This window comes from Pogonomyrmex barbatus, unplaced genomic scaffold (genome assembly GCF_055798465.1).
Source record: "Pogonomyrmex barbatus isolate J1 unplaced genomic scaffold, ASM5579846v1 scaffold2, whole genome shotgun sequence".
NCBI classification, from domain to species: Eukaryota; Metazoa; Arthropoda; class Insecta; order Hymenoptera; family Formicidae; genus Pogonomyrmex; species Pogonomyrmex barbatus.
This window is the reverse complement of record NW_028297116.1, coordinates 10,376,227-10,401,698: the sequence shown is the minus strand read 5'-3', so window position 1 is coordinate 10,401,698 and position 25,472 is coordinate 10,376,227. Positions and strand designations below refer to the sequence as shown.

General features: G+C 33.7%; 5 protein-coding genes across 10 annotated transcripts in view; 2 read left to right on the top strand and 3 right to left on the bottom strand.

Annotated features, from left to right (window-relative positions):
• The window catches only part of LOC105425679 (Histone gene-specific Epigenetic Repressor in late S phase), a 121,600-nt gene extending 113,627 nt beyond the window's left edge, over positions 1 to 7,973 (bottom strand). The window contains exons 1-5 of one of the 4 annotated variants that reach the window (XM_089077231.1): positions 7,409 to 7,973; positions 6,513 to 7,292; positions 3,960 to 6,411; positions 3,754 to 3,887; positions 2,998 to 3,133 (exon numbers count right to left, since the gene is read on the bottom strand). In XM_089077231.1, the coding sequence (XP_088933357.1) occupies positions 2,998 to 3,133; positions 3,754 to 3,887; positions 3,960 to 6,273 (2,584 nt within the window). In that variant the 5' untranslated portion in view covers positions 6,274 to 6,411; positions 6,513 to 7,292; positions 7,409 to 7,973. Of the gene's footprint in view, positions 1 to 2,997; positions 3,134 to 3,753; positions 3,888 to 3,959; positions 6,412 to 6,512; positions 7,293 to 7,404 lie in introns of all 4 variants that reach the window. The other 3 variants (XM_089077230.1, XM_089077229.1, XM_089077232.1) reach the window with 3 other exon arrangements.
• A 2,189-nt stretch (positions 7,974 to 10,162) lies between these two features.
• Positions 10,163 to 12,445, top strand: Clp (cleavage and polyadenylation specificity factor subunit 4). Its single transcript, XM_011636542.3, has 4 exons — positions 10,163 to 10,380; positions 10,995 to 11,198; positions 11,386 to 11,575; positions 11,970 to 12,445. Exons 1-4 carry the CDS (start codon positions 10,278 to 10,280, stop codon positions 12,334 to 12,336), a joined length of 864 nt encoding a protein of 287 aa, XP_011634844.1. The 5' UTR covers positions 10,163 to 10,277; the 3' UTR covers positions 12,337 to 12,445.
• On the bottom strand, positions 12,324 to 15,688 carry Abp1 (Actin binding protein 1). 2 transcript variants are annotated; one of them, XM_089077241.1, is made up of 6 exons: positions 15,497 to 15,688; positions 14,719 to 14,887; positions 14,337 to 14,569; positions 14,038 to 14,215; positions 13,146 to 13,956; positions 12,324 to 13,056 (listed from the first exon to the last, which is right to left on the bottom strand). In XM_089077241.1, exons 1-5 carry the CDS (start codon positions 15,577 to 15,579, stop codon positions 13,195 to 13,197), a joined length of 1,425 nt encoding a protein of 474 aa, XP_088933367.1. In that variant the 5' UTR covers positions 15,580 to 15,688; the 3' UTR covers positions 12,324 to 13,056; positions 13,146 to 13,194. The 2 variants fall into 2 exon arrangements, with proteins under 2 accessions (XP_088933367.1, XP_011634845.2); XM_011636543.3 differs by having other exon boundaries at positions 12,324 to 13,956; positions 15,497 to 15,687.
• A 1,572-nt stretch (positions 15,689 to 17,260) lies between these two features.
• LOC105425682 (uncharacterized) lies at positions 17,261 to 21,895 on the top strand. 2 transcript variants are annotated; one of them, XM_011636545.3, is made up of 6 exons: positions 17,261 to 17,867; positions 19,227 to 19,470; positions 19,746 to 19,866; positions 20,209 to 20,474; positions 20,548 to 20,660; positions 20,743 to 21,895. In XM_011636545.3, exons 1-6 carry the CDS (start codon positions 17,519 to 17,521, stop codon positions 21,429 to 21,431), a joined length of 1,782 nt encoding a protein of 593 aa, XP_011634847.2. In that variant the 5' UTR covers positions 17,261 to 17,518; the 3' UTR covers positions 21,432 to 21,895. The 2 variants fall into 2 exon arrangements, with proteins under 2 accessions (XP_011634847.2, XP_011634846.2); XM_011636544.3 differs by having other exon boundaries at positions 17,262 to 17,867; positions 19,191 to 19,470.
• Positions 20,662 to 25,185, bottom strand: Rfk (Riboflavin kinase). Its single transcript, XM_011636546.3, has 4 exons — positions 24,814 to 25,185; positions 22,262 to 22,410; positions 22,025 to 22,127; positions 20,662 to 21,893 (listed from the first exon to the last, which is right to left on the bottom strand). The coding sequence occupies exons 1-4, from the start codon at positions 24,947 to 24,949 to the stop codon at positions 21,784 to 21,786; spliced, it is 498 nt and encodes a 165-aa protein (XP_011634848.2). The 5' UTR covers positions 24,950 to 25,185; the 3' UTR covers positions 20,662 to 21,783.
• Between the last annotated feature and the right edge of the window lie 287 nt (positions 25,186 to 25,472).

The following is a 25,472-nucleotide window of genomic DNA, read 5'->3' as shown; positions in this document are numbered from 1 at the left end:
CGGCGGCGGCCGCTCTCACGCGCGATCTCCGACATAGTATATACACTGGAGCACCGCGTAGTTGGAAGCAACGACGGCACACACGGTTTACATAAGAAGGGGAGTATTAAACTCCGCGCTCCGCGAGTTTCGGGCGATTGCGGATCTACCGGGTGTTCCTACAACTCGTAAAATAATACACCTCAAATTTTTACTAGATTTTTATTAGTACTAGAACACGTACGTAAAACAGAAAGATCGCTGTTTTCAACTTCTTGTCGGTATTTTCGGTTGCTATTTCTCCTTTTCCAGGTAATTTGGTAGAAAAATTTTGACTCGTGTTTTCAGATATTTTATAAAATATTTAGCGAAATCGTTCGAATTCTTGGAATTATTGGAAAACGCATCTGCTAACAAAATGCTAATTTTTAAAAATTAAAAATACCAAACAGTCATTTTTAACCGTTTCTATTTTTTTTTTTTTAATATTTTTCTGGTATCAATGATAAGATTTCAAAATTGTCTCAATGTCTCGTCGAGATAAAGAGAGTAATTGACGAAAAGTTAAAAAATTCGAAAAATGTATCTTTGGTACATGAAAAAATATGAAAATAGAAATGATCATTCAATACTTTTAGCGTTAAAGTAGTAGTGATTTTGCAGGAGAGAGAGCATACAATACGTGCGGTTATCAGTTTAGCGAGGCAATCGCGTCTTTAGAAAATATTTCTCGAATTGAAACAGCAACAAGAAAACATACGTGCGGAAAGACACGTTTGTTTTGAAGTACACATTCCTCATTTTCGTTTTAATTTTATACGATTTATAGAAGACACTTTAGAGAATTGGCACACGACGTTGCGCCAGTAAGATTCTAGCACGCACTGACCTTGCTCTCGGAAACCGGCGCGGGATAATTGTGCAGGCGGATGTGCAACATCGTTCGCGTTGGCGCGTATTTGCGGACGAGACGCGTGTAATTTGCTCTTATCGAACGAAGAGAATTAAGAGAGTTGTACTCCGATTTGAGAGAACATTTGACGAAACGAAGTTTCCTTCGACGAAGCGCCTCGCCCGGGAGTCCGTAACGTCCGTTAATGCAAATTTAACTCAGGGTAGTTGATCTAATCCTTATCCGGGCAATCTATTTTCGTACCGTCATCGGACAAACAGAGCGCAACGCATTCCGCAGCTATATAAACATTTTTTTACGCATACCGTTTATATAAATGTGGTAGAAGTTGATCTATATCTTTAAGCTTCAACTTAAAATACATACGTACACATGTTTCTCCTCTTTCTTTTTATTAGTAAATTTTATGTAATATTATTTCAATAAGAAATAGATATATTAGGATATCTGGAGTAAGCTTCTCGTTTGATTAAGGATTAAATTTGTTGCAATCCTATGATTTTTTTTCCACTAATTGTGTTATGACTTTTCTTTCCAGTATCAAGAAAATATTTTTTAATAAACCAAACCTCTTGGAAATTGTTAATTATTTTTGTTCAGTTTACAGGAAAATTCGAATTTGTCCTGAATTAATCTTCGGAATGTCAGAGAAAGTATATTTTCTCGAATCTGAAAAGTTTTATTTTAGAAAGAAGTTTTCTAATTTAGTATATTCCTTGTTTCAAAGTAAGACACAATAGGGGACATTATATCGTCTCTTTCAACACACAAAAACTTAAGATTTCTATACTCAGATGTTTAATCCAATTGTCAACATTATCTAGAAGTTCTACAGTGCGCAACTAATAATTAGAACTTTATATTGCCTGCACAATATAATTAGATAAAGAAAGAATAACAATTCAATAAGATACAGCGAATATCATTTGTGATAAAAAAAATTATGCAAAATTTATATAAATCTCATTTCGCTCTCGAATATCATTTGTGATAAAAAAAATTATGCAAAATTTATATAAATATCATTTCGCTCTCGAAATTCATCATGGAGTTAAAAACTTGCACTATTAAGAAAAATCACTTTAACGAATAAATCCACTAAAACGGAAGTCTAATAAAACAAAATAAGTGAAATACGTTACGTTCGATGTACCTATTCAACTGCGATACGCTCACTAATGACCTAAGCTAATTAAGGTTTTTTACTATCGAATGAAGATCTTAATGTGATAAATACTTAGCATAATGAAATACTAAGTACAAGAAGGGTTATTACGTTGCATATTCTTCTGCTTGTACGTACTTATGATACCTTCGATATCTTTAGATATTAGAGACGCATGGAATGATCGAAAAATGAATCTAAGAGGCCAGTAATTACGCAAGTCATTAGGACAAATGGGGTAATATGGAGTGTGATAAGTACATAGCCGAACGACTCTTTGATTCTGAATCGCCAGTAAATGGTATAAGTAGTACGGCTTTCCATACGCATACACCACGTGTATTCGCACGCTGTCATCGGGGTCTCTACGCGGCATCTCGGTTGCGTGCAACGTGTATGTCTCGCGATGAATCGAGTGGGATAAAGGGTGAGAGAACGGTGAGAAAGCGTCAATGGAACAAAGAGAAAAGCCAACCGCTCGCCACGGGTTGTAAGAGGAAATCGCCGAGCGGTATAATAACACGCGCGCACATATGGACGATGCAGTGGCGTACGTCGCAAAAGAGAGACGAGAGCAATTTTTACGGGGGTTTCGATCGGTTAAGAAAAAGAAGAACAACACCATTCTCGCACGTTAGCTAATTTATTCTAATTTGCACGAGATTTCTGTTTGCGTTATACAGCGCTCCGGCCGTTCATTCAATGTGTGCGTAATTCCTCGTTTAGTTTGTATTACGAATATCATGAGAGAGGCGAGTAAATTAATATAACGAGCGGTGTAAATTCACATGAAATGCGGAATCCGTGGAAATTTAATTTAAATCACATCGAATAATAAACAGAGATAAACGTAAAGTATGATGTAGCTTTCAATAATTACGGTCGTGTTTGATAGAGCTGGTAAATAAAGCGTAGAAACATGCAGTTGCGTTTGACTCACCGTGCTGATGAGGGGCCGAGAATGCTGAATGCCTGCGTGGTGACATGTTAGGATGATTACCCTGGCTACCTGGTGGTTGCATAGAAGACAATGCACCCAGTGGCGTGTAGGACTTGCAAGGCTGTTCCGTTTTTTGCTGATACACAAAGGGACAGATGATCAAAAATATGTACTTGATTAAACTATTAAACGAACAATTGAGAGGAATTATAATTTAATGAAATTTATATTTAATAGAAATGTAAAAAATGTATACAATGTATGTATACAATGTATAAATATTTAATAAAAATGTGAAAACAAAGATTAACTTATAAAAAATATAAGATCTCTTTAAAATAAAAGATCTCTTTAGTAATAACGATTTTATAATTTTTTTAAAGAAGATAATTTATAAGAGTTATATCGTAATAAACGAATCACATAAGAATATGATAAAAAATTATTGATTTTTATAGAGCTAATCTTAAGCAAATTTTCATATCTTTTGAATATCGAGATATGTCAAACAAAAATTCGATACAAATGTTATATCAAATGTATCACCAGTATACATATATGTTTCCAACGTTAAGAACGGATTAAAAATGGTATTCTATAGAGATCTGCCTTTAAAAAATGTTACTTCTTCATAAAAAGTCGTCTATAAATGTTGAACAAGTTGTAATGCACATTTCTATTTTGGATGTGCACATCATGCAAAGTGAATGTTTGTATAATGCGCGAGGAGCAAACGGTTTTGAATTAAACACAAACCTGGTCATGAAGCTCGGTAGCCACTGCAGTAGCTGCAGTTTGAGTATGACTGGTAGAACTGATTCTGTACTGCATCCCGGCAATACTGCAAAAACCTTCGTGATGAGTGGACCGGGTTTGATTGACGTAAACACCTTGAAAAGAATTTGTTCGTAGTAAGAAGATCGTTTAGAGTTTTCGCGCTTAATCCACGCATGATTAATTACCAGTGATAGTGACGTCGGTGTCCTGGTTAACGATGACAACTTTCTTGGATGGCTTAATAACCTCCTCCGGATCGGAACCTTGTCTTGTCTTCTTCTTATCTACGTCAGAATCATTTTGTCTACGTCTTTTAATTATCTCTACTTCCGACTCACTGGAGGAATCACTGCTGCTACCACAACGATTTTTCTCGTCGGAGTAGGAAGCAGCCAAAATGGCAGTGGCATTAAGACTGGCCATCCTCTTGCAAACAACCATGTCCTTCAGGTCCATTACTTCCTCGTTTCTCCTCCTTCTTTTGGTCATTTTCTTCTTGCTTGGTTCAGCATTCTTTTCCTTCTCGCAGTCCTCATCGGAGGAAGACGAAGATGACGAACTCTCCAGCATATCCCAATGTTTGCCACGTAGTCCTGGCACATTTCTCAGTTTTCTCTTCAAGACGTTCTCCTCCGTTTTGCATTCGACTTTCTTCTCTTTCTCTTTACGCGGTTGCTCCTCCTTCTCCTCTTTCATTTTCTTCGGCTTCTCTCTCTCCTTCTCCTTTTCGGGTTTTGGTTTGCAAAAACCTCCAAGATAGACTCCGCCGGTCTCATTTTCATAGAGGCAGTGAACTTTAGCCAAGGCATTCAATGACGCGACCCTGTGTCGTTTTGGTCCACTCCAAAAGCCAAAAAGTCGCATTCGTCGCGCACGTTCGTCCGACGGTGAGTTAGCCCTCTCTTTCTTAGCATCCCTTTGCCTACTCCTCTTGTATTCGTCGTCAGAATCACCTTCGGAATCAGATTGAGATGTAACGCCACTGGCACTCTCACCATTCATCGCCTCGATCTTTAAATCTAATTCAATCGTATTCTCAACGCCGATTTGTTCCTGTTTGGAATTTGTGGTAGACTTTACGCTATCTTCAGAAATTTTAGATTTATTAGATTCCTCGGTAGATGCATCTTCAGGTGAAACTGATGTTTGATTATTGCTCTCCGTTTGTACCCTTATTGTTTTCCCAATCTTTTTCGGGGCTTTGCTGCTAATTTTGCTACCACTTTTGACAGCTTTCTTATTATCCTGCAATTTTGGTTGAAGAATCTCCTCTTTGCTCCTATCGGAATCCTTGTCTTCTTCAATCTCGCTTTTAATGCTACTCACTTCTGGTCCTTGACAAATCTCGTCTTTGTTCGCGATCTTTTTATGTTCGGTTGAAACTTCATCAAACTCTTTCAATTCAATTTTCTTCTTGGCCATAATCTTCTCCGTTATAGTTTTCAACTTATCTTCTCTTTTCAGAACAGCACTGATCTTCGAATGTTTTTGAGGCAATTTAGCTTTCATGTGTTTAGCCAGCTTCGGTTTTTTCTCTTGCAGAGTCTTACTCTTGGCGAGGCTACTACTTTTCTTCTTTGCTTTCTTAACCGCATCCTCGTCTTCGCTAATTTCTTCATCTTTTACTGACTTAACTAACTTGATCTTTTTGTCCACCAGCCTTTTAACTACTGATAGATGAGGCTTCTTTGTCAGAACTGTTTTTCTCGTAATGCCCTTCTTCTGACTTTGTTTCGCTTTGGAATCCTTCTTCGTTCTAGAAGAAGAAATCTTATTGCTTGCCGCATCCTTCTCGGGAATTTTCTTACGTTCAGATTTTTTATCCTTCACGATAGAATTCTTCGATATTGATTTAACATCGGATTTAATTAGCTTGACATCTTTCTTTTTCTCTTCTTTACTCCTTTTTTTAAGTGGAGGGAGGATGTCAACCTTATCCTCAACCGTATCCTTATCCTCCGTTGTATTTAAAGATTTCGTATTGTCCTCTATACTTGCATTATCATCTAATTTTACACTCTTCTTTTTTTCTTCAGTTTTCTCGATTTTCTTCTTGTTGTCCACTGATTGTTTCTCCGATTTTGCTTTCTCTTCGCATTTTTGTATTTTTTTCTTATCTGTAGCTGTTTCTTGGCTCACTTCTTCATTAATTGCTTTGTCATCCCTTTTCTCTGTTTTTCTCTCGTCAATTTTATCACATTTCTTTTCATTATCCTTATTCAATTGTTTCTTCTTCTCATCAAATTTATCAAGTCGTTCCTTCTTTTTTTCCTCCATCTTCTTTTTGTCATCCAGTTTTTTCCTCTCCTCTACCTTTTCTAATTTCTTTTTATCATTGTCTATCTTTTTCTTTAGATCTTCCAGTTTATCATTTTTCTTTGATTTCTTCTCCTTTCTCACATCCGGCATGATCTTCTCTGTAAATGTGCGACGTTTCTTGGCGACTGTTGGCATCTTAGTTGCCTTTTTGGCAACGACAGCCTTCTTCTGTGGCTTCATTATGATTGTATTCTTTACATCTTCAAAATAATTATAAATATGCTTGAAATACGCGAATGTCCAATGTTAATTTCCACAACTACCTAACTGCCATTGTAGATTTTAATAATCGCGATACAACTCGCAAGCTGGATTTATCTGTAAATAAACAATCCCAACGCATATCAAATAATCACAAAGTAAAAACGCGGATTATTATTATTTACATTGCAACTTCAATAATCAAACAGGTGATATACCGCAAACAATTTATTTCGCTAACAGTCCATATTCATCCATTTTTATCTTTTTTTTTTTCATATACGCGATTTTACATCGCGATAAAGAAATTCTTCACGGAAAAACGACCGGACGGGAAAACGTTAACAGATTAGGTACCACGATCGCATCGTTTTATCAACGTGTAATAAAACGCGTTACGCGTAATAAAACGACAAAACGCACGTGAATCGGAGCATACGCGAGTGAGGCGCGCGACGGAAATCGTAATGATACTTCACAAGCGAAGCGAAAATCCGCCGCGCCGCGTCGGAGCGCGGAGTGCGCGCACTCTCTCCCTCATCGACTTGTTGACAAATCGATCCCTTTAAATCACCGCTGCGCCCGTCTGCGATTCGGCACCGCGACAGGTAGAGAGAGACTCCGGGCGATAAATAATCAACTCGCGACGCGGCTCGGCCGCGTTCTTCTCCACTCCCGTGGCTTTTTCGCGCGAGCGTGCGCTCCGTGTCCTGCATACGGCGGACAAAGATGTTCGAGAAGCACAACGGGCACACGGCGACACACGGAGGATTACGCGAGGCCACGAAGACGAGAATACGCGACGATGACGGTGACGATGACGATGACGGTGACGGTGACGGTGACGGTGATGGTGACGATGACGGCGACGTCGACGTTGACGGCAGCTGCGGCTGCGGCTGCGGCTGCGGCTAAGGCTATGACTGCGACTGTGACTGCGACTACGACTGCGACTGCGACTGCGACTGCGGCAACGGCGACGTCGACGGCAGCACGCCCTTTAAAAAGGCGGCCGTGGACGGTCGGCCACAAGTGGCCCTGACAAGTGTGCGAGAAAGAGAGAGAGAGAGAGAGAGAGAGAGAGAGAGAGAAAGAGAGAGAAGGACTCACCAACCTGCTGATCGATCTCAATCGCCGCACGAGGAGGAAATCTTCACGGATGGCGATTGCACACGCGGCGACGCGATCGCGATACGGCGGCCGACGCGACAACACCACGCACCACGTTTTAAGTTAACGGGGAGAACGCGGGAGAACTGAAACGGGACGGGACGGGACGGGACGGGACGGGAAGAACGGCGGAGGCGGCGGAGGCGCCAGTAAACGGGTGTCGATGTTTACCTCTCTGGCGAGCCCTTCCGTCGGCTAAACTCGGCCTCGCGAATGCTTTTTTTTTTTTAAACGGCGAATCGGAGCACCGAGCGATTGGTGGGCGCAGAGCGGCGACGGCACCAGCGACGACGGGCTCCACACAAGTCCTGGTCCAGGGTGCGGGTATTCTCGACGGGACGCGCGACCGCGAGCGACAGCGGAAGGCCTTCCCCGGCGGAGGTTCGACGGCCCTTTTTCGCGCGGTCTATCGCGAAACTGGCGATCTCGCGTCGCGCAGCGCGCACCTCGCACGACGTCCCTGCCCTTTTACCGTAGCCTCGTCGGCCATTTTCTTCCTCGCGCCGCTCCCCCACTCCTCCCGCTCGGTACCCACTGTCACGTAGTGCCGGAAGCGTGGTTCGTCGAGCCGCCGTCCGGTGGCAGCACTTCGCGGCCCCGTGAACGGCAAATGTCAAACGCGTGCCGGTCGAATCGCGTCGCCGTCGCGCTAAATTCCGCGATATTCCCGCGTGACATTGACGGCGACGCGGCGACCTGAGCCACGTGCGAACGCGCGATCGATATTTCTAATACCGCATACGCGGATCGTAATCGCGAAAAATCGCGAATTTCAAGAAGCGTGCGAACATAAACTGAACATTTTTCTTTCTCCTCGCACACGTATTGGCACAGCAATTTCGCGTTTATCTTGTTATAGTAAAAAAATGATATTTCGATCGCAGCGAATATATAAACAGATTACAGAATGCAACGTAATTTTGATATATTTAATTTTACATACATCTATCTATATTTAATATTTCTTTTTATTAATACAGTCGATGTGTCGTGAAATGTTAAATGACGTAGCACCAATAACGGAAAACTTTTAAATTTCAAAACGATATTTATATTTCTCAAATGTTTTTATATTATTTTTACATGTCAAATCGATTTGATGGGAAACATCGGAATTTTTGGCCGATTATTGATAACTGATGGTTTCACATTTTGAGGTAGACGCGAGATATTCGCGAGATTAGAAAATGGTGTAATCATCACATTTCACATGTATTTATTGACTACTGTACATATAAAATATATCACAGAAATATCACAGACAATTATTAATACAGTTAATTGCAAAATAAAATTGTGGAACGATAACTTACGTACTGATGACGATTATGTTGTCATCACTCACCACATTTTTCACATATCTTAAGAAAAAAGTGCAAAATATGATTTTAATCCGTCCACAAAAATAGATCACTAATACCGAAATCACGACTATTAATTATGTGCGCAATATTTATTATTTAATTACTAACATGGAATTTTACTAGAAACTTCCGCAATGATCTTCCACGTGTGAGATTTTCTTTTAAAACGGTAACGAGAAGAATGCGACCTGTGCAGTCGCTATGGCACGTGAAATTAGCTGCACTTCGAGATTTATCAAGAAACGATATCAATAGCGATTCTTGAAGTTTCAAAGCAACTTCAGGAAGTGACTCAATTGCGATAACTATTAAAGGTTAAGATAAAATAATTTTACTAAAATATCGTCAAAGATATAGTAAAAGTAACTATTTCTGACATTTACAAAACAAATTGCAACAATTAATTTCCTTACTACAGTATTAAAAGTAATATTTAAGCGTTAGAACTTATATATTTGTTATTATTTATTAATTTTTTTGTATTTTAATAGACGCTACTTGAAATGCTCAAGATGTATGAAAAAATAATGTAATAAAATAAATAAAATTCTTAAGAAAAAAAAAACTGAATGTGAAAAATTTGAAAAATGAAATTTAATAAATAATATTTAAATAATATGAAAAATAGAGTTTTCAACATAAATTTTGATCCGAGAGCGATTATTGATGTCACGATCTCTGATTTAGACTATTATTTTAATCGAATTTAAGTTCATGGCATGTTCAATTTAATCGATCTTAAATTGATTCAAATCTATTACACTCAAATACATTATAAAAATAATTCCGATTAAATTTAAATTAATTTAATCAGCTATTTTAATTTATTAAGCTAACTTATCAAATAATATCTATTTTAATTATTAATATAAACAGAATCATTAATTTATTATTTAACATATGGAAAAAAATAAATTTAGGATTGCAAATTACATTGATAAAAAATTTATATTAAACAATTTTCAATTGAATTTATTTAGTCATTGAATTAATTTATCAAAAACTTGTTTAATATAATTTTAATTTTTAATATCTGTGAACATAATTTACCAATATGCATTTCTAATTTCATTAATAAATAAATGGATATATACGTCATCTTAAATATGGATATCAATAATTTATTATTAAAAAAAAACAAATAATGTATCAAATAAAGGATAATTGAGACATTAAATAATATTATCGAACTTTGTTCTTTGTAATTGAAATTTGTACATTTTTTTCGAAATTTTCTTTTGAACATCTAAATATATTTCATTTTATTTTAAACACAGCTGCGAGAGAAGACTTAATCTCACATATGATTTTAGGGATATTTCGTTAGATAATATTGGCGAATAGTGTTGATGACATGATGGTGGCATGCAGCGACGTCGGCGGACTTCAGATGATAATGGAGCATGAGTGTTTTGTGTTTGATTGTTTGTTCGAATTATTGCGGTAACAATGGAGTGTATAGTAGCGAACGTAGAACACATGCGATTTGATATCGAGATTGCTCTCGATGAACAATATGGAGCTCTTCCGTTGCCTTTTACGGGCATGGACAGTACGTACTTTTGCATTATGTTTTACGATGTACTACTTATATTAGGTTAAGTTCATGCGTCATTTGGAGTCTTTTTAATTTATTATTATATGTAACATACAGACGCCTCTACTTTTAACTGGGCCAATATGCCAATAATGACAAATTCTTATGATCATTAATTAATCCTTCTGTAATAATAATATTCAAATAAAAAACGAGCTTTTTTTTAGAATAAGATTCTATAAACTTAAAAACATCCAGCAATTTAATAGTTTTTTTTTTAATTAAGTTTTACTGCAATTAAGTTTGATAGAAACTATGATGACGTGATAAACTATGATGGAATATATTTGCTAAAAAAAATAGCTATAAATTTTTTTAGAAATGTAATTTTGAACAACGATATAGTTATGATAGTATTCTATGTATTGTCTTTGTTTCTTCTAATTATTTTAAGATGTAGTCTTTCTTCGATTTCTTTGTCTTTTTTTATTTTGTTGATTATTTCTTATTTGATTATTTTATGTTTATTATGAAAAAATGATACAATTTTCCATTAAAAAAGAAAGGAAACTTTACATTAATAATATGTATAATTTTTAGTAAATAATCTTTTCTTTCTTAATTTATAGAATCAATTGCCGCGGTATGTCAATTTTATCCAAGAGGCACCTGTAGTAAGGGAGCTTCGTGTCCATTCAGACATGTCCGTGGCGATCGCACGATAGTATGTAAACATTGGTTAAGAGGTCTTTGCAAAAAGGGTGATCAATGTGAATTTCTGCACGAATATGACATGACAAAAATGCCAGAATGTTATTTTTATTCTAGGTTCAGTAAGTAATCTAATATTATTCATTCATTAATATTATTAAAAGAAAATAAAAAAATTTTTATATTGAATTTTATTTAAATAGTTAATATAAATGATCCCATGTAACATTTTAATATTGTGCAATACTGTGCATGTACTTAAATACTGTATATAGTTAAATTATATCTAAATAAAATGGATTATTGCAGATGCATGTCACAATAAGGAATGTCCATTTTTGCACATTGATCCTGAAACTAAAGTCCGAGATTGTCCATGGTATGATCGCGGTTTCTGTAGGCATGGTCCCTTGTGTCGGCATCGGCATGTCAGACGTGTTCTTTGTATGGCTTATTTGGCTGGTTTTTGTCCAGAGGGGCCAAATTGCAAATTCATGCAGTATGTATATAAAACAGACAGTTATAAATTATATAAAATTATATTTGGAGCCTTGCTGTATTAAGGCTCGGTTGTCTCTCTGCAGCTATATTGAATTATCATATGACATCAGAGGCGAGAAATTACATGTAAAAAGTTTTTTGCGTCGTATAGTTTTATCTTATACTTTTCCCTTAAAAACATGATATTTTTGTATTCTTAAAACTTGTAAAAAATATCAGAAAGTAAGATATCTGTCCAATAAATCACGTAAAAGTGTAAAATAAATCTTGAAATAATACACTGCTTAGCTATCAGAAATTACCAGGTCACATGTCATTTCTCATCTCTGACATCACGCAACCTATATCGCGCCGCGAGAGAACCGAGCCTTAACAATATAATTTGTGTTTAGCCCAAGATTCGAATTACCAGCAGTACAAGATATGCAACCAAAAGAAGGCAAAAAAGTAATGATCACTTGTCACTTTTGTGGAGAAGGGGGTCACAAAGCGATCTATTGCAATAAAATGCCACCCGATGTACGAGAAGCTCAAGTTAGGCAAGAACTCGACAACAATTCTCATACATCGCATCATCACATGAATATACACAATGGCCCACCGCCACCGCGAGGTCCACAAAAGCCACTCGAAGAAGTGACGTGTTACAAGTGTGGACAGAAAGGCCATTATGCTAATAAATGTCCGAAAGGTCATTTAGCATTTTTGAGTCACGCAGGTAGTGGAGGTGGTACACAGAATCAGAATTATCGGAGATGATTTCTCTTCGTTTTATTTATATAACATGGGTATTGTGATGCTACTTTATCTCATTATTAATTGTCTATAAAAATTTCTATTATACAATAAAATAATTTATCATACCTAATATACATATCAACCGTCACTTTTATAATATTTCAACGATAACCATTTTTATGCTTTTCTTGTTTAACATAACAACATATAAAAAGTAAAAAATAAAAAGCAGACTTGTATCTAAATGACTACTTTAATACAAATTTCTTTGAGCTAATAAACCGTAACAAATTTGAATATTTGTTATTTTAAGAATGATAATATGTAAGTAGCTATTATTAGTTTTTCATAACGCAGCTCCATTTATACATATAAGATGCATCTTAATTATTGCTATATCAGCATCTGATACAGGGTGTTATAAAAAGATATATTTATATATAATATTGATTAATTGTCGGATAAAACCTGTATGACCTGCTGGGAAGACATACATTTTGCTGGTTATAATTAACGCTTCATTTATCTCTTTTCTGAGATTTTACTAACTGTATCAATTATAACCTTATTTCTTGCATAAATGCTTTAAAATTAAACAATGACGTGGAAGGCGTAAAACGTTACGATGATGTGCATTTCAGCTATTATGCATTAAGCATAAACCATTCCAAAAACCATTACAAAAATCTTTTCTAATTATTCAAAATCACTTTATCACGTAGTTCAATTTGACTTATAAACCTAGAACATAATAGCAGAACATAAGCAATTATCAGAGACAAGATTGAACTGATATCAATATTTCATATGTAAATTATGTGAGTAATTACGGGGAAAATAAAAAATGATCTTGATAAATTTCTCCGAAAACATATCTTATCATGTTGTACTGTAATCGATAACTTCAACATAATTAGCGGGAAACAATCCGTAAGTTCCATCAGGTCCAAGCCCTTGCCACCAGCCTTCATCAATTGCATCTATATGTGTGATTATATCTCCAGGATCAAATGTAATTTCTGTGTCATCAGCGGCTTGGTAATCATACAAAGCTCTAGCTTTCATCCCTTCATTATTTGGATCGAAATATAAGTATGGGCCATCTAATTGATTATATAATTCATTTTCGGCGATCTGTTCTTTAGTCTCTGTTGCCTGTTCAGATTCTGGCTGTGGATTGATAGTATTAGTTTTCAATTCCTGATTGGTATTTTGAGATTGAGGCACTGCAGACGAAGAAATCGTCACTGTTTCCGCGTTTGTAGATTTTTTTACTTCAACAGATGTTTCCTCGCGAGACTTCACATCAGGCTGATCTTTTATCTGAGCCTCTTCCAATGCTTTTCTCATGGATTCAACATGATTACTCTTAGGTAAAAATTGCTGAGCCGAACCCGTTTTCATTTGACCAGCTGCTGAATTTTGTTCAAATATCGCTCGAGCGTTTATAGTTCTTTGAGCTATCAATTGTTGCGTTTCTTTGCTTCTTTGTCTTCGTAGTTCTTCACTTCGCGATTTATGATCGTCTTCAATATCATTGCTATAATTTTGAGCAGCTAACTGATTACGTAAATTGTTTGCTTCCTCGGCACGCTGTTCGGCCATCTTTTGACGAGCAATGGAGTTTTCCTTAGCAGTGACCTAAAACAATAATTTACATACAATCAAGTGAGCACACATAATATACATGCAATCAAAAAATATTACAAAATTGAAAATTACTTGTTGTTCCCTCAGTTGCGTTTCCTTTTCTTCTCGAGCTCGGATTTCTCGTTCTAGTTTCTGCCGCTCTTGTTCAGAACGCAGCCGCTCTTGTTCCAATCTTTTTTTCTCTTCCATTTCTTCTTTTTCCCAGAACTGATCTCTTTCTGTTGCATTTATCTCTTGTTCAGGAATTACTCTGCAAAATACGTATTAAGCAAAAAATTGTATCGCATAACACTATTTATTAAAAATTAAAAGATCAGCCTGATATTTTAGCAAAAAATAGTAATCAAAAGTAAAATAAAAATATCAAAAACCTGCGATATGTTGTTCCTATAGGACCTGTGTGTCCTTCATTTTCACTACGTGGTTCGTTAAACTTATATGCGGAAGCTGTTGCTCGCGCAAGTTTTTCCATAATCGTGTCTACCTCTACATCATCTTCAGAACGTGCGGTGATTGTTATATGTGCTCCTTTCAACAATTTCTCTATGTCTCTGATGTGATTAGCGCATGTTCCTTTCCTAACAATTGGAGCACCTTCTCCTTGCTATAGACAAATATTTTGTCAAATTAAAATTCCTACAGACTAAATTATAACATTAAACAATTTTTCTTTTACAAAAATCATTTGAAATATAACATCATGTTATATTATTAAGTAAATTATATCTTATACATTATTTTCTTTATACTTACCCAATTAATAAGTAAACACTTTGGTAGACTTGTTTTAGTGTCAATAACTTTACAAAATGCATACATAATATGACTACTACTCAATCGATCAATCATCTCTTCCAATCCACCATCTCCTGTTCCGATAACTTTTAAATTATTAGTCTGTCCTTCATAGCCAAACACAGCCCTGCCAAGAACAGAAAAACATTTTAACTCTGAACTATGAAGTACAATCAAATAAAAACTATATAATAAGTTTATATTGTTTTATGAAATTCTTGGGTCAGTATAATTAATTTATGCATAGAATGAACTATAATGTATATATAAATCATTTATAATTGTCTGTATTTTAAATGATCATATAATCTCATATTAATCTATAATTTTTTTGTCAGATATTTGTAATATTCATAGAAATAGTTAAGCGTATTTAATATCCATATTTTATCTAGATGAAAGCTAATTTATCTAACAATTTGCATATTTTTCTTTCTACTCGGTAACAATTATCAAAAATGAATAAAAAAAAAATGTGATTTTGGAACCAAATAAAAATTAAAAAAAGATGGCTGGACTCGATAAGAACACAGGTGCTTATTTTCAAACCGATACTTATATGAAACAATGGATTTTGTGAGATCATGTGTACGAATGTTTCGATTTAATATTACGAACTCGATACCGGTAAGAAACGACCGGCTGACGTACGTACGCACACACGTATACCGAAACCGGAATCGGTGCTAAGCACCGAATCGGGGACACGAAAATCAGGACTTAGATATACGCCTACCAGTTAGTAGACAATTTGTCGTCGACCACGCTGTGCCAAGCGGCCACCAAGGCATCTTTGTTTTTCGTCAGATTAATTGACATGTCGCTCGCTAAATCATCAAGTTCATAACAAGTTCCGGGGCAGATTCGATAACGGGAGGAACCGCACAAGTCATATAAATAGACAGATGACTGACTCCCACTTTTCACTTTAAAATAGTGTTCCGACGCCACCTGACGGACTGTGAGTTCATTCACAGTATCAACCAATCAGCAACGTGGACAATGGAACGTCATTCTCCAAAATTATTTGTATATCTCGTACCATTTTTTTTTTTTTGAGCCATGTAGGTATAGCAAGTGGCACTGCCAATACACATTGGGTGCTTTCCATTTAGTGACACAAGTCGACACAAATATCGTTCTATCTTTCTTGGCTTTCAATGATTAACAAGGACAAAATGATACTTGTGTCGACTTGTGTCATTAAATGAAAAGCACCTATTACCGATTGGTCAATTAAATATTAGATCTTTTGATAGATAGGCCGAAAAGAGTGGACAAAAATTTCTAAGCATCGGTCAATATAAAAGCCTATCCAAACAAACTTGCATAGCAGCATAACCATATGCATAAGGAAAATTATCTAATCGCATTTTACATGTGTCTTTATAATAGAAATGCGATTGGATTTTTCTCCTATTCTCCTATTCTTTAACTATGATTCGTCCATTACTTATAACTTAAAGCTTAAGATTGCACCAACATTATTTTGAATTTTAAGTGGCATTTAATATATAATATGTGTCACATATATTATGTATTAAGTCTCGCTTAAAGTCCAAATAATATTGGTGCAACCGGATCTAAATCACCTATTGTAGACCGAGACTTACCATATGCATAAGGAAAGTTACCCAATCGCATTTCTATCATAAGACACATGAAAAATATGATTGGATACTTTTCTTTATGTATATGATTATGCAAGTTGCTGAGTAGACCCTTAGTCTAGATCTTCATGCAGACACCGCCTCTTTGACATCGAGCGCTGATTGGTGAAAAACGGATAATGGTAAATAATAAAGATTCATTTGTCATTTTATCTCCACTATTTATTTCTCGGCAATCAGCATCTGTGTCAAAGTGCTGATGTCTGCATGAGAATCCAGGCTTAGTAATCTAGTATTATATAGAAAATTGCTTTTGATATGACCTTGATCACAGTATATACAGTAGCGCAATTCTCCGTCGATTAATTGAACCTATTTTTAAAACGATTAATGCAAAAATATAAAAATGGCAAAACATAGAAAACAAAAATATTTATTTTTGCATGTTGACTATGCATTGAAGATTATAAATATAAACAATACAAATGCAAATAGAAACCTAATTTATCAGGAAAGTATTTAACGAAATGTGTGTACAGGCAAAACTCAATCGAATGAAAAGTTTTTGAATTACCTTGCACGCCAAATTGTAAACTCTATCCATAAAGGGTCGGGGTGATTGTACCGTTGCTTAGATTTATACGAGGCAAAGCCACTAAATAGTTTTTATCAGTCATTAGCTACTTTTTCCCATCTAGCCTTCATCTGGTTTCTCTCATGGTATGTAAGGCATCCATGCTAATAAAGGGAGAAAATATAGAGGAAAAGTGAGACGGAATATCCGTGCCTTGATTGGTTACATACTTTGCTCGCGCATGTGCAGTTCATTTTTACATACGCTGAAATCAGGAGAGTGCGCTACTCGCTATATATATATATATACTGTACCTTGATTTTGGCCGCGTCTAGTTATTTATAAGCGAACGTCGAGGGGTTTGAAGGCTTACTTTGATCTTACTGCATCGCTGTGTACTGTTGTACGTGGTACGTCCTTTGTAATTATTCTTATTTCTTAAAGATATATTTAAACGAAATAATAAAATAGTCAAAAAAGGATTCGATTAGTGGCAAACGCTGTCAATTTACGACTGTTGTATACATAAATCTGCAACCACGTGGAATTACACATAGATCGAACTTGAGCCAAAATGAACGCGCACATGGATATAGATAGAAATGAAACAAATGAGAAAACTGCTCACGATATGGATAATATACAAAATATATTGCCGTCAGATGAACATTGTTCTGAATTAAAATTGTTTTGGCAACATAATATTGAAAAATTAACAGAAAACGAGAAAGAAAGATGCTCTCGTTCTCCCAAATCATCCGATGAAGAATTATCAAAAAAAGACATAATTAATGACTGTGATGCATTTACTAAAAAAATTATCCAATCAACTCAAGAGATAAATTTGGAAATACAAGTTCCTACAACAAATAATGAATTAAATAATAAGAAACAGGCAGAAAGTTTATTTCTGAAAGAGCCAAGTAAGTTTAAATACTGCTTTATTAACTTTTTATGAAAAATTTATCCAGTTTTATTTATAATATATAAAATAATTTATTGTATGCATTGTATATAAAATATATGTCATGATGCAAGTATATCTTAATATATCATATAAAAGCATTTAAGATATTAAGGGATACTATGAGATAAGTTGAAAAACATAATTATCTTTCTCAGCAAAATGTTAGTAAATTGTTGGATTAGCAACCAATCAAGTAAATTGATCAGAATATTAGCAGATTGATCTCGTCTGAGATCAATCATACTCCGCTTATATTGTGTTAATAAAACCTGTTGATATTCAATGCCAGCAGACTGTTGGCAGAAATCAAACAAGCTTTGCATATACTTATCTACTTGAAGATACGATTTTTCAATAAAAATTTTGTTTTACTGCAAATGAAAATTATATTGAATCGACGTCAGAAGCGAGAAATAACATGCAAAAAGTTTCTTGCGCTGTATAATTTTATTTTGCACTTTCTTCTTAAAAACATATTTTGATATCCTTAAAACTTGTAAAAAATACCAAAAACTAAGATATCTGTCCAATAAATCACGTAAAAAAAGTGTAAAATAATTCTTGAAATAATGATACATTGCTCAGCTATCAGAAATCATCAGAGCTTTCCAGAAATGGATCTCTGCAACACAGAGAAATCGAGATTGGGAACACGCACACAGAAGAGGCGCTATATACATATTCACATGTATGTACATACATGGTTCATCCTTTGTGTAGGTGCCTTGCATCATTCTCAATTTCGTTTGTTCCATGTTGCAGGCGGTCTGCTTATGGAAGCGCTAAATACTAGATCTAGTTGTTTTTAATTTAGCTGAATAGCGAGCATTATTTCAAGAATTATTTTATACTTTCATGTGATCTATTAGACAGATATTTTACTTTCTAGTATTTTTCACAAGTTTTAAGAATATGAAAGTATTATGTTTTTAAAGGAAAAGTATAAAATAAATATACGATACGCTATACGACGCAAAAAACTTTTTGCACGTCATTTGTCGTCTCTGACGTCACGTAACTCATGTCGCATCGCGAAAGCCTTAAGTTAAATTAAAATTTTAAAAATATATTTTTTAAGAATTGAACTTTCAGATAAAATTAAAAAATCAATTTTTTTGACTCATCACTCTGATGCCTTCCCTTAAATTTTTTATTATATGATTATATGTATATATGTATATATGTATGTGCGTACGCACGCGTGTGTATATGTACGTGTATGCGTGTGCATACGTATATGATGTGTATATGTATATACATATATGTATTTGTTTGACAGAACATTGTAGAACATCGCTTGACATTATTTCGGCAGAATATGATTCAAATTCTGATGCAGAAGAGACAAAAGCAGAAACTGAGAATCAACATACTATGCCACAGATACAAAATTTACAACAATATCGTACAGCAGACTTATGCGAAGATGATAGTGACGACGATTTTAGCAATACTACTAGTAATAGAAGTAGTAGTAGTAGTAGTAGTAGTAGTGATAGTAACAGCAACAGCAATAATGATAGTGACAACGACGAGGATATCAATATAAGTGATAATAGGTATTATTTTTAATCTATAAAAGCAAAATTATGATATATTTAATATTTTTTTATAAAAATGTTTGTAGAAATTCATAGAAACAATTCTCTTGAATTCAATGTATATAATAAATTTTTTTAAGTTTTTTTTTTAATTACTTTAAATGGATTTTCAATCCAATGTGTACAACAGTATAATGATTTCACTAGGATCTTATGGTCTAATAGAATGTTTCTTTGGAAAAAGCTATTTTTAAATTATTTTGATATATTAATTTTAATATATTAATTTTTAGGAAAAAGAAAGTAAATAAAAAGAAGAAAAAGCAAAACTATGATGATGATGATGATGATGATCTTCCAATAGAAGACTTACATATTACTGTTTCTGAATACTTGTGTAATTTATTAGGCGAAGTAAGCAATATAAACTGATAATACATGTATACAAAATAAAAGCATCTTTATGTTATGCTAAGCATCACATCTGAGCGCGCAAATTTTTTGCAAACAGATTGGTCAACGTTAAATAATTTTTTATTTAATTATCATCATAGAGATTCGGCATTTTCACGTAAAAGTTTTCATTTTACGATATGTTCCACAGAATCTATAAAAAAACGTGCATGCATGCGTGCCCGTGTGTGTAATTTTTATATGTAGAAATATATATTTACAGAAAGTTATTAGATAATCTAATGTACAAGAACAAATGATTTCTAAATGTTTAAATCTTATCTAATGTCTAAATATTTTTAGATTAATCAGATAGTGGGAAGAAAGATAGTCATAAAACCAAAGCCTAGTGAGCGAACACTTGACCTCGACACAATTTTGTTTTTGAACAAAGGAAAAAAAGCGCTCGGTAAAATAATCGATGTAATGGGCAAAGTGAGTGAACCGGAGTACATTGTTCTCAAGGATATTCAAGACATAAAAGATAATGGCATCGAAAAGGGCGTGGAAGTTTATTATTGTCCAAACGCAAAACATACAAATTATGTTTTTCTAAGCGAATTGATAAAGTAAATATAGTGTATATTTATGGACATAGTGTATACTATATGCTATTAACTGTAATCAAATAAATGCTTGCAGGATAAAAGGTTGCGATGCAAATGATGATGAGCCGGTATTTTCTGATGATGAACAAGAGTCCATTTATGAAAAATTGAAGCAGAAAAATAAAAATTCTAGCAATACATCGAAACGTATGTTGAATGAGTGTATTTCAAATTCAATATAAATTGTTACAAATAGTTAAATAATTATAAATAATTGATCAATTTTTAGGCTTTTGCAAAAATCCAAACAGGAGTCAATCAAATTCAAGTAACAAAAATAGAAAAGACCAATTTCAGAGGCATGATTCAGAGGAGGAGAGGCAGCAAGAGGGAGAAAGCAGTCATTTTAATTCTACACAGAACTGGCCGTATTCTTATCATTATCCTGGCACGTCACAACAATACTCGTATCAGAATCCAACTTATTGGCAACCAATGTCATCAAATATAAATATAATGTGCAACGGGCCATACGTACAGCACATGTATAACGAACAATATATGCAGTATGGCAATTACAATCCAAATAACTCGGAGCAACATTATCAAGGTACTAATCCTAATTTCCAAAGCAACATGCATCAATATTTTAGATTCCCCTTTAACGCTGCTCCAAGATTCAATTCTGCATTTCCACCCGGAAATATGACTTACACTCGGTTCTCGAATGCATCATATCCATATATGAATATGACTTCATATCCGACTTGTACACAATCACTAATATCATCTGATACTAGCATACCAATAACCAATGCTAATGCATATTGGTCTGCTCCTCCGCCTTTTCCTCCTTTTTCTCTTCATCCTCCTCCTCCTCCTCCTCCTCCTCGTCACTCTCTTCCTCCTTCAACGATAACGTCTTCAAATACTTCAGATGCAACAATCATTGGTCCAAGTGATTCACCAATGACTTAATATATTAATCTTTCCTCATCAATAATTTGTATATTTTTACTATATCGATTATGTTGATTTATATTATATAACAAATTTTATATTTTTGATATTATGTAATTTATCAATAGTAAATTATTATACATATATATTTATATATAAGCAATATTATATGATTTTATTTTGTTATGTGTATGTATATATATATATATATATAGATGTATAGATAAAATTTATTAAATATTGCAAAGAGAAATGCGCTTTCCATATCTTTTTCAAAATTTATGTAATCTTCGCTCCTTTAAAACTGCAATATGTATTTAGGCAATTGAAAGTAACAAAAATATTTATTCCAAGTTCTATCTTTTTCTTGTCAGTGATTTGTCATTAGAAAATCGTGATTTTTCAACTTATTTAAAACAGGTTCTTCTAACTGATGTTCAGCGATTGCAATGTCATTTTTTATTTCTTTAATAAGTTTGTCTGCAAAAGAGTAAGTAATAAGATATTTTTTCAAAAATAATAGAAATAATTTAAAAATTAGTAGCCATTCTAAATTATTTTGAAATAATTCATTTACATATTTTATATTGCTATTATGGCAATGTTATTACCTAAAGAAGAGAAATCTCTTTCTGGTCTAATATATCCGACAATAATAACTTTAAGTTCATCCCCATAGAAATCATTTTGGAATTTATGTAGTAAGTGAACTTCCTGAAATGAAAAAAATTTGTTAATAAAATACCTGTAATGCTATAAAATATTTTGTAATACAATTTATGATAATCGGATTGTTTTAATTAAAAAGAAAGTTTCAAGCTTTCATATCTCCAAATTCTTTTTCATACCATTGATTTTTTCTCATTTTTATAATACGGATTCCATCCTATGCTTGCGACCATTTTATAAACTTGTCCGTGCAAAGATGCCCAGCCATAATAAACTCCAGTACTTAGATCCTTCGGCAAAGCATTTACCACGGATTCTGGGAAATTAGCTGATAATTATAAAAAAAGAGAGAAATATATAAATTTTCTTCAAGATTTTTTCAATATTAAATTTCTTACATCATTCATCTCTTCTATTTTTTTTTTCATAGAAAAAAGCGAAAAAATGAACAGTGTGAGAAGTTCAATTAAACAAAAATAGGCCTATTCGAGAGATAATTTTGTATTGATTCTAATATTTTATTCTTTTTATTTTCATGTTATTATATACAACTATATAAACTTTTATGTATACAGTGATTTTACATTGAAAATTGCAATTACACAACACTTTACTGAATCGTATTTTGTCATATATTTTGAACTTAAAGTTTTATCGTTTTTGAACAAAAAATTAATTATAATCGCTTATTTTAACTTTTCATTTTTTGTTATAATTTATCGTCTTTAACGTTTAATTTATTATTGAAAAGTTTTGTAATATTTTTGATTGTATTTATCCTTTGTATTTGCCCTTTGTTCGATCTTATTTTTGCTGTTCACTTTGCTGTTTCACTGTTCCATCCATTTATTTCACATTTGTTTATATATATATATAATAATTTGTGTTTTATTAACTTATTATTTTTTAATTTAATTAACATTGCATTTATTTTATTATTCTTTTATTACACTATTGCACTTATATTACTAATTTTTTATTTGAATCAAATTTAGATCATAAAAGCTTGATATACCCGAAACTTTTCTTTTGTACAATAAATAATATATTTATTATTGTATATTTTATCGAAAACACTTTTATTTGCTCGTATCTTGACCTTTTCATGTTATTTTGTATACACAAAATCGACTCTTATTAATTTCGATAATACAGATCTTAGTTGCGAAGATACAAGAAAAAATTAATATTATTTTTTTAAAACAACTAAGTAAGCGATTTAATTTTTGTCATTTTCCTATGTTATCGGTTACTTTATTTTATCTATTTTGTTGTATATAGCTATCAATACGAAGATCCATGTATTTTGAAAGATTTATCTTTCTTTGAAAGATATATCTTTCATAATTTTTGAGCATACCGTTCATTTGTTACAACAATAACATATCTCAGAAAATAAAGGTTTCAGAAAATGCATTGAATTATTAAGATTTTATAATATTATTTTTGAATGCGATTTTAATAATTATATAGAAATAAAAGTATCGTTAGCTTTTCATTTTATGCACTGAATTCTTATCTACTAAAAATAACCGTTAAAAACAAGTCCTTTTTCGCTTAATATTTTTAATGCAAAATTAAAAATTTTAAAAATGAATTTTAAAAATTCAATCATGTCATATGTTCTATCAATAATAAGAACGTTAAAGATCTATTTCTTTTTTGGAAACAACTTAAAAATGACAATTTTTTAATTATGTCGTTATTATAACAAATGAATAATGTAACTGTCAAATAAGAAATACAAATAAGAAAATTATAATATATTATGTGAGAAAAAACATTTTACATATTTCATTTTTCTTCGGAGTATTTTATGCTCGATTAATTTTAAAGATGTATGATTTATGTAAATAACTTTTTTCATCACATAACAACTGCCTACGATGTAAATACGTATATATTAATTACGATACAAATTAAATCTGAATTTTATATGTAAATAAAAAATATAATAATACTAGAAAATAAACAGCGCGCGCATAACGTAATGTCTAGCATATCATAAATTTACAAGATCGATTTGCAATGTTGAATACACAAAAATTATATAACCCGCTTCCAAAACTATACCATCAAAAATAATGTTGAGAAGAAAGAATTCAAGATTCTACAAAAAATACCGATTTGAAAAAGTGCATCTTTCATGTCTTAACGAAGTGGACGAGCATTTTTATGTATCGCGACTTTTATCTTACAACGATTCCAATCAAATTCAAATTGGAGTATCGCACGCCAAGCGTAACGATTATCCTACGAGAGTTTGATCAAAAGGAAGAATTCTTTCTTTATTCATTTCTTCATTCATTTTAGCTCTTAAATTAAAATTAAAAAAACATTACATCACTTTCAGTGCTCGAATTGTCGAGCGAGAAAGTGCGAAAAGTGCATTTGAAAAACAAATGGGCTCCGTCGATTCGAAATCGTCACGCGCGTGACGAAACAAAAGGAAGAAAAAGAAGACCTAACCTCCAACGAAGTTCGTTTTTCTCGTTTTTCTTCGTCGCATGCAAATTTCGAATGCAGGTTTTAATCAGTGACATCAACGGGAAGAGACCGAGGAGAAAAATATGGCACGTGAAGACTGCACGTGGTCGCTTTTTAATGAGAGAAATTGTCGAACGTCGATATCGATGTCACAATCGATATCCCTTCAATTTCGGAGATTAGACCGTGTTGATTTCGGCACGTGATTGAAATTCGAAGGACGTTCGAACGAAGTGAAGAATACCTGTCGGGATGCCGAGCGCCTTCGAGCCCCTGCCGAAGCCTTTGACGACGACCCCGGACACGAAGTACGGCAAAACCTTATTGCCCATAATTGTCACTCGATGCGCCAACCGCGTCACTGAGAAAAGCGGCCACATGATAAACAAATGATTAATAATGTGACGTGACGTTATCCTTGCCGATCGGACGCATCAGCGCGTATGTCAGCATTACGACAAACCCGACACTCGCATCACCGGTAACGGATTATTGTAAACAAGTTTCGAACAAGTCTGCATGATTCTCTTCCCTCGCGGAAGATTCGCGGACTCGATATTTTCTTGATTTTCTGCAAATTGATCCCCGTCGATTTTTCGTTGCTGATGCTTTGCAAGCGAAAATTAAATGATTCGTAAGGCTGAAAAAGATGTAAAAATTCACAAGAAAATATCACGTTGCATCACCAATAACTGACTATTGATTCTTATTTAGTATTTGTTTCTTATTGATTTGAAAATCTCAGAAATCTTAATAATTTCTTTGTATTTATCTAAATAATAATTTTCAATGCTTGAACGCTCAGTAAGTGATTAACAGTAATATATCAATATTATTTTTTACTGGATATAAATGTAATATAATATATATCTAATTACATTGCTGAATAGAAAATTATAATAT